General features: G+C 42.1%; 1 protein-coding gene across 2 annotated transcripts; it reads right to left on the reverse strand.

The window, feature by feature from the left end:
• Nucleotides 1-221: 221 nt before the first annotated feature.
• On the reverse strand, nt 222-6280 carry LOC112273428 (uncharacterized). 2 transcript variants are annotated; one of them, XM_024502206.3, is made up of 10 exons: nt 5154-6280; nt 4821-4991; nt 4263-4526; nt 3895-4039; nt 3273-3535; nt 3085-3153; nt 2789-2845; nt 2439-2491; nt 2067-2142; nt 222-1955 (listed from the first exon to the last, which is right to left on the reverse strand). In XM_024502206.3, the coding sequence occupies exons 1-10, from the start codon at nt 5195-5197 to the stop codon at nt 392-394; spliced, it is 2706 nt and encodes a 901-aa protein (XP_024357974.1). In that variant the 5' UTR covers nt 5198-6280; the 3' UTR covers nt 222-391. The 2 variants fall into 2 exon arrangements, with proteins under 2 accessions (XP_024357974.1, XP_024357975.1); XM_024502207.3 differs by having other exon boundaries at nt 4821-4911; nt 5154-6254.
• Between the last annotated feature and the right edge of the window lie 1787 nt (nt 6281-8067).

Raw genomic sequence — 8067 nt, forward strand, 5'->3', positions numbered from 1 at the left:
TTATTATACTTTTACAGTTTTAAATGTTCTATTTTCGGTTGTAAAGTTTGGCATGACTGAATGAATCCTTGCATGTAGTCTTGATTTGGAGCTATGAATGGTATACTGATCTAGTGTAAGATTAATTTTCAATTTAAGTTTTTTAAATTTTTTTAAATTTTTCAATGTTGAGATTTTGTCATGAATGAATGAATTCTTGAACATATTGCAAGACATTTCACTATGTTTGAAGCACGTAATTGTACTTGAGTTGATTTTGATTTAAATAAACTTGCTGAGCCTCTTGATACACACATTGGTCTCTATAAGTTGTTGAGATCTCAGTGACATGATCTAGAATACAATGAGATTTGTGAAGAACATATTGCAGTGCCCGTTTGGCATTGCAGCTTCATGTCCACCGTGACAACGGTAATTGCGAGGTTGTGGCGGTTTGACGACTGCTTGATACATCGCGAGTAGTGTTTGCAGCGCTCCTTCTGAAAAGCTGATCTGTGAGCCTGCTGAAAACACTGCTAGACTCCTTTGTGATTGCTGGCTTAGGCGTTTTGGCCGAAATTGAGGACGTCCCAGCAATGCTACATGTATCAAAGCCTTGTTGGATGTTGAATTCGCCGATTCGGGTCAAATCGGTCATGCCTAAACCGGCTCTTGAGACTCGCCTTGACATGATAGATACCACTTCTTTTGAGGGAAATGCAAAAAGACTAGAATCATCGAAGGATTCGGGTACGAAAGGCTGAGCTGCCGTGATGCTTTCTTCGTGGGATTCCGTAGCCACGGAACCTGCAGTTACGCTACTGAGAATCTCCTTGTCGCGGTTGAGAAGACTCTCAAGCTCCGACTGAGATTGTATATATTCCGGCAAGTCGGTGTCGAGACCACCGGAAGTGCTCGTGCAGTCCTTCCCGAAGTCCATTTCGGAGGCCCTACCAACTTCCTCTCTTGGAATTCCATCAGAATCACCCACCTTTCTTGGATTTCTGAAGGATTTCTTGGAGTATGACTTGTTCGAACCTCGCATTTTGTTACTGGATGTTTTTCTAAGGTCCCCAGACTTCAACCGAGGGGGAGTTAGCAGCAAGAGACGAGACATTACGTAAGCTTGCAACTCTTCTTTATGTGAGAAAGTAAAATCCAGATGGGCATACTCAAACTCATCATACGAAGCCTTGCAACCAGCATCTTTCAGTGTTTTGTAGTGCCGCTTGACCATGGAACGAGGAATAAGTTTATCTCTTCTTCCAGCTACAACATCCACGGGAATATCAATAACTCCGTAGTGGGCGCCAATATCGAGAGGTTCACTTGTTCCGTAAGCTTCGATATTTGCTTTTGTACTTCCAAAGTCAAACATGGTAAACCTTTTTTTCAGCATCATCTGAGCCAAGTGCTGCCCCACCATGAATGATAAACCAGGCATGTCGTTCATGTTGTAATGAGACATCCCCAGTGCGCCAACCCAGTTGGAGCTATCACCACCGATTGCAGAGCTGAGGAGGGTCTGAACTAGGCCACCCACTGCAGGATAATTCTGGAAGTCACGCGCCAGCTTGTTGAATAGTCCTCGAAAAAATCTCGTCGGTATATACAAGCCTGGAATGACAGGTCTCAGTATCGGAGCTACCACAGGCATCGCATACTTCATAATGGTACAAAAGAATGGTGCATCTTCATGAAAGCCTGCTGGAGAAAGAAGGATAAGTCTAGAAAGATAGTGGGGTTTCTCCTCAAGTCTGCGCGTCACAACATACATCATGATTGAAGCCCCTCCCAAGCTGTGTGCCACACCACACAATGAATAAGGCAGTCGCTCGCCTGCACAATTCACTGGATTGGAAAGGCTCACGTCATCTATAATATCCTTCAAATCTTCCATCTTAATTTTGTGGATCCTTGTCAGCATTGCTGCGATATCCTGCGTGGCATGCTCATTCACTGAGTACTGCCAGTACCTGTTGCAGGAAGCAAATAGGATGATTGAGACAAAAGTGACTGCAGCACAGAGACATGCCTATGGTCTCGCAAGCAGTGAATATCAATGTCTCATATCAAGAAAGAGTTACCTTCGTGCAGAGATGTTTGGATTCGCATGTTCTCGAGATGCTAAACCCCGAAAATTACCTAAAAATACATCATAGCCTGCACAGATAATCCAATGAAAAAATAAACAAACAAATTTGACGGTAGTGACAAAAGAAAAACTGCAGACCATCATGTGTCATCATCCATAGCAATGTGTGATTTACAAACTTCCTCAAGCGTCGCATAGAAAACTTCACAGAAAGTACTGTTTTCTGAGTGGAAGCATTCTCCATTTGAGACCTGACAAAGCTTACCACTTCGGATTGGACTGTAACGGTTCAAGACTCTTAGCATAAGAAATAGACAATCACAGAACCCATAAACTAGTGATGGTTTAAATTCAAAAGATGTACCTTGATCAAATGCTGCAAAAGCCTGTGAGCCTACAACTCCATTTGACACCCACCTAATATAAAGATGCCATGATGGAGTCGTCAGAACAAAATCTGAAAACACAGTGATTTCCATAGCCAGTTCCAACCTCAAAACCTACATCCTGAGAGGATTTGTAATGTTCATTAGGAATATTTGTCCTTAGCTTCAAGGAGGAGCACACATGTTTGACCTCGGAAATGCTTGCCTATTATTGAACATGAAATATACACACAATACTTCACGTTGTGGACAACTGAACGAATAATCTCATGTACAATCAAATATTGATGCATAGTAATTACGCAAAACTTATCACTCGATTACTTACCCCAAAGATGAATCCAGTAAGCCATGTTGCAGATATAGTACTTTCTGAGAATTTGGCCTGTACAACCATGATCAAACCCGTTGTCACATCATGACCAAGAGAACAAATTTTCGTGAGCTAGAGTGACGTATGTTACTATCTAATTATGTCGTCAACAACAAATTTAGTCAAATGCTCTCAAAAGCTTAAGCATGATATATCCACTCAAAATAAAACAATTAAATCAATAAATAAATGAACAAATACCAGTGCAAGTAACACCGCAATTCGTCAAATCTTCAATAGATAAAACGCACCTTGGAATCCTCTCGAGAAGAATTATATGACCGTCTTCAGTGGTCACCCGCATGGATTCATATGGATACCTGTGGGATTCGGAATTCCACAAATCACTATATAATAAAACTTTCGTGATATTCGTAAATTACACGAAGCGTTCATTTAAAGCAAAGTGTTGCAGTGCTCAATGATGAGATCCACTGACCCCAGACTAGTAATTACATCTTCACAAGTCCGCTCATCCGTATTCAATATTTGCTGTTTTTTGACTTTCTTCTGAGGGGCTGGATTCGAGTCACACAATATAGCTGTATTTACACGATTGTCAGGACCAGAATTGGAATTGCGGAAGAAGAGCCAGCTGATGAAGAGCTTCAGGGTTTTGAAGGGCGACAATGAGTAGTATATGAGGATTCGTATAACCTCAAACATCCACTCAATAGATAACTCCACCCAAACCTGTAAGTCCTGGAAATTGACCAACAGTCTACCTTAATAAGGTTTGTGATTTGTGAGACAATGGTTCAACTCCATGAAGGAGGATATGTCAAATTATTTAGGACAATCACAGATTTCGGTGATGCCAAAGAAACTTCAAAATCTAAGCAAACAGAACATGAAATTTTCTTTGGAAAAAAAATAGTGAGATCAACGAACTGCGTGCTAAGTTAAAATATATTTTTGGAAAAGAACAGATATATCCACAGGAACACAGCCATCAACGAACATCGCTATTTTATTCTCAAACAATATTAACTTCCGTGACTTCTGTAAGAACTGGAACTGTCTCATCCAATCCCAGCATCTGTAAGAAAAACAGTTCAAACCTCAATGACACCCTTCCTGCGGTCGCTAATCAGCTTCGGCAACCGATGTAGACTCCCAGTACTCAAGTTACGCCCATTTGCAAATCCATGACCATGCAATTCTCTGACGCCTCTCGGTGTAGGAACACAGCTTGCTTCCGAGCCCCTACCAGATAATACACACAGAGAGAAAACTTAGAAGAGAACAAACGGTAAAATATTGACCAAATGTGCTCTTGATTAGTGTTGCGTGAGTTGCACATCATGCCATTCATAGAAGTAGAGTAGTCCTGATAGTCAGGCTCATTTGTGTGATTTATACATATGGAGGACAGCAATGTGAAAATTTTCAAGAGTTTTAAAACAAAAAGGATCCAGAATTTAAATACCAGATAAGGAAAGGCCAAAAGCAAACTCGGAGAAAACGTTTCCAAAGAGAACTATGCCGACGATGTCTACCACAGCTGCTAGCTCTGCTAGCTCTGCTCGCTCTGCTCGCTCTGCTGGCTCTAGATATATGAGAGGTAACTGAGCAAGGGGATGAGGGTGCCAAACTATCATCATCCCAGCCTGATTCATATTCAGTTTCATAGTCTAAATCGCTGTACTCAGATTCATAGTCATGTATAAACGAATTAAATGAAGATACTCCACTGCGAAACAACAAGAAATGAATTAGTGCCCCACTTTGGAAATGTCCCCGATTATCAATCGATATTTAGAAGTTGAATAGGAGTAGTAGCATAAACAGAATCTCTTCCGTGCCTAAACTTCATTTTATCTGCACCTTCACTTTTCTCTTCCCCTCATCTGTCTTCGTTTACTGCTTTTTTAACAACTTGGCGTTCACTGCATTCTTGTCTAGTCTCTTGTTTTCGCTGTCATGTAGACTTCAGGAAGCGTCAAGGAGATCAATAAGGTTGCAAAGACAAGATAAGAGAGCTCACTTTTCCATCCAGCCTGGTAAACGAGGTGCTCGTAATGATGAACGAAGCTCCCATCCATGAATACCCTCCACACTGGACTGGACTGGAAGGACTGCAAGAATTAATGCCGAGAAACCATTGATCAGCCTCACCGTTTGATTGAAGGACTCCTGACTGACAGTTTTTATAGACCTGCACTCAGAAAGTTCAGTCAACACATTGAAAATCTGTTCTGTACGAAGTCTGAAGCACAGTGAGAAAACTGAGAGATCGTCTATGCAGAGTTAAGCACCCTCAATGACGACTACTTTGTCCTAAAACTTCATAGCAAAGTGAAAGATGAGAATAACTTACTCTTTTGCCACTCCAAGAACATTGTCGACTACCCTCTTCACCATGGTCGACACCTATTCTTTCTTCCCACAGCTTCAATACTCCTGCCCGATTTCACATGTAGCTAGCTCCTCGAGCCCCTCTTGGAGAAGAGAAGTTATTCCTCAGTAACGAAATAATCAATGATCGAGGATGCGTAGATCCAACTTATAATCAAGAACAGTCTGTCCACTAAGATCATATAACCTGTGACTAAGCTGTGATTAAGCTAGGTGCTCATTCACAGCACTGTCGTTCAGTACGAAGAGATGGAATCATATTGTGTCCATGCTTAAACTCCAGATTTCAGTTGAAGCTGTGCTAGCGATCCATATCCAGATTCGCTAAGCACTCAACTAGGGTTGCTGGGATCTTTGTCAAGTACGTGCAAGCTTCTAAACAACAAAAAAACGAAATCTCGACAAAAGAAACATGAAGATGAAACTTCCAATTTGTTGACTTGGTAGAAGCTTACACCTCTGAAGCCATAAATCCGAACTCCAATTACTAAAAATAAAAACAAAAATAAAAACAAAAACGAAACTATCTCAAAACAGTTGATTTCGCTCGATGCCCTGGATCCTTTCACAGTGCAGCTTCACCCTACCACACGACTTTTAAATTAAATAATTCCAGGGATGTCAATAGAGACAGACTTTAGAAGAGAAAATGCAAGTGTAAAAGAGTAAAGATTTCGAAACAGGATCGCTCTCTGTGCTGGAGCCAATCACTCCATTATTCATTCTGCAACAGTAACACAAGACCCAAATTCTCCAAATGAGCTACAATATCCCCAGTCTAACCGGGGTATGAAGCACCGTCCTCAAGTGCGCGCACACATGGGATAGCGAAAACTACGTCCATTCATAAGCTCAATACCTCCAGATGCCACGAACATCACCGCTTTAAAGCAGGTCGGAAAATCTACGAGGGGAGAATCAGAGCAGGCGGTGCAGAATATAAATGACTAGAAGACAGCGGAGAGTAGATCACAATTTGGGTGTGAAGACGAAAACAATTGCACAAGTTCGTAGGTGTGGATAAGGAACAGGGATGGCGAGTGCACAAGAGTAGGGAAGATAAGGTGGTGACATTGAAGCTTCGAGGCGACGATTGTGCATAATATGGATATGGTTACGATGGGATGTTTTGCCGATCGGCAACCGACAAGGTCGGGTCTCGGGGCACAAACGCCGCTGTGTGTTGCATCGGGATTCGTGCAAGTTGGAAACTCGTGAACGAAGCATGGAGAGCACCCAGTGATTGGCTCACACCCCACACCTAAACTGCAATTTTTCCACAAGAAAACTTCCTTTTCGAACAATGGGCCATCAAAATTTTCAGAACAGACATCTAACGACACCGGTTCATCCACTACAGGCTTCACAACCACGTCCTCCAACATCAAGAAAAAACCCACAAATTTGTGAAATTTACTAAAAATCTGTCAAGGTGCTCTTTGAAATTAATTCAATTCGACCACCGTGCTACAACATTGGTCAAGTAAACTTAAATCTAATCTAGAGCAGCGTGGAAATCCTGTAGTGATGCTTTCCTATTATTACAACCTGGCATGGGCAATGTAATTCTCGAATTTGAAATGCAGCATTCACGGAGCGCATAACACTTGTCTACAAATTCGCGAGCGTCAATGGCACGATGCTAGGAAAATTTGTTGGGAATTGCTCCGAATGCTGGCATCAGATCCCAAGGTCATACTAAATAGGTTCTGTTCAGCTTCATTCAATACAATACACCGCAACTTGATCCAACGATAGCAAATAGCAAAGCAAGGCAAATTCCTAGAACGTGATCGTACCCAGGGGGACCACATCGACCATTTAACAAGGTGGGCGTCGTCCTGTCCCTGGACCACATCGCCAACTGGAACCCTACAGCACGCCTAAGACCCAAATTTAGTTAAGCCCACGACCCAAATTTAGTTAAGTACAACAACCAAGCCAACACTTATGATGCTTGTAGCTTCGCCACAGAATATCGCATTTACTCGCCAAATTGATGAGGCTTGGGTTAGCTGTGTGGGCATGCGGCTCACTCGTGGTGGGGCAATTTCTCCACACGAGCGAAAGTCGCCAGAGTGACGATGACCCCACCGTAAGGCTTAGATACCCCTTACTATAAACTACACCTCAAACAAAATCTGGACGATTCCATCGCCGAAACTGCAAACGCTGAGGTGCAGCGAGCAGCTCCGGCACGCAAGCACCGACCCTCATGGTGCCCAACTCGGATCCATTGGCGCTGTGTCCGCATTTGGAACGACGCTGCTGTGCTCCGTTCGCCATAGCTCTCAGCATCATCGCCAGGGACACAACCTCTTCAGAGCTGCAATGACGCCGAGGATTCGTAACCGAACGACTCCTTCTGTCGTCATGGACGACCGAAATCAGAGTTTCCGTCCGTCGACGCGGACGACCAGAATTAGGGTTTGCGGAAACCATTGTGGGCTTATAAAGATCATGGTCTAGAACAAGACAATGGTACTGACATGAGGTTTTCATAATAAGCGGATTCAGACTTAAGGTTTTTGGGTGATATTTCAGCAGTGATGATATCCCAAAGTATCCTGTAATATTTCAAAATATCACTTGATATTTCAAAATCACCCACCATGCAAGGTGGGTGATTTTAAAATCCAAATATTACAAGAGGGGCTGGTGTATTGTGGTTGCTAATAGTATGTAAAAATTAATTAAAACATATATTATGTTTGTAAGTCTTGATGTGGATTAGAGTGGTTAGCAAGTAAATTTAAAGAGAGTTGATATAAGAAAATTTATTTGGAGGTTTACCTATTTTGATTATAGTGTTTATATTATGTAGGATTTAGATATTTGTTATAAATATTAAGAGAAGGTTGGAGTTTATAGATGAA

The sequence above is a fragment of the Physcomitrium patens genome, chromosome 20, assembly GCF_059467195.1.
Source record: "Physcomitrium patens ecotype Gransden chromosome 20, ASM5946719v1, whole genome shotgun sequence".
Classification (NCBI taxonomy): Eukaryota; Viridiplantae; Streptophyta; class Bryopsida; order Funariales; family Funariaceae; genus Physcomitrium; species Physcomitrium patens.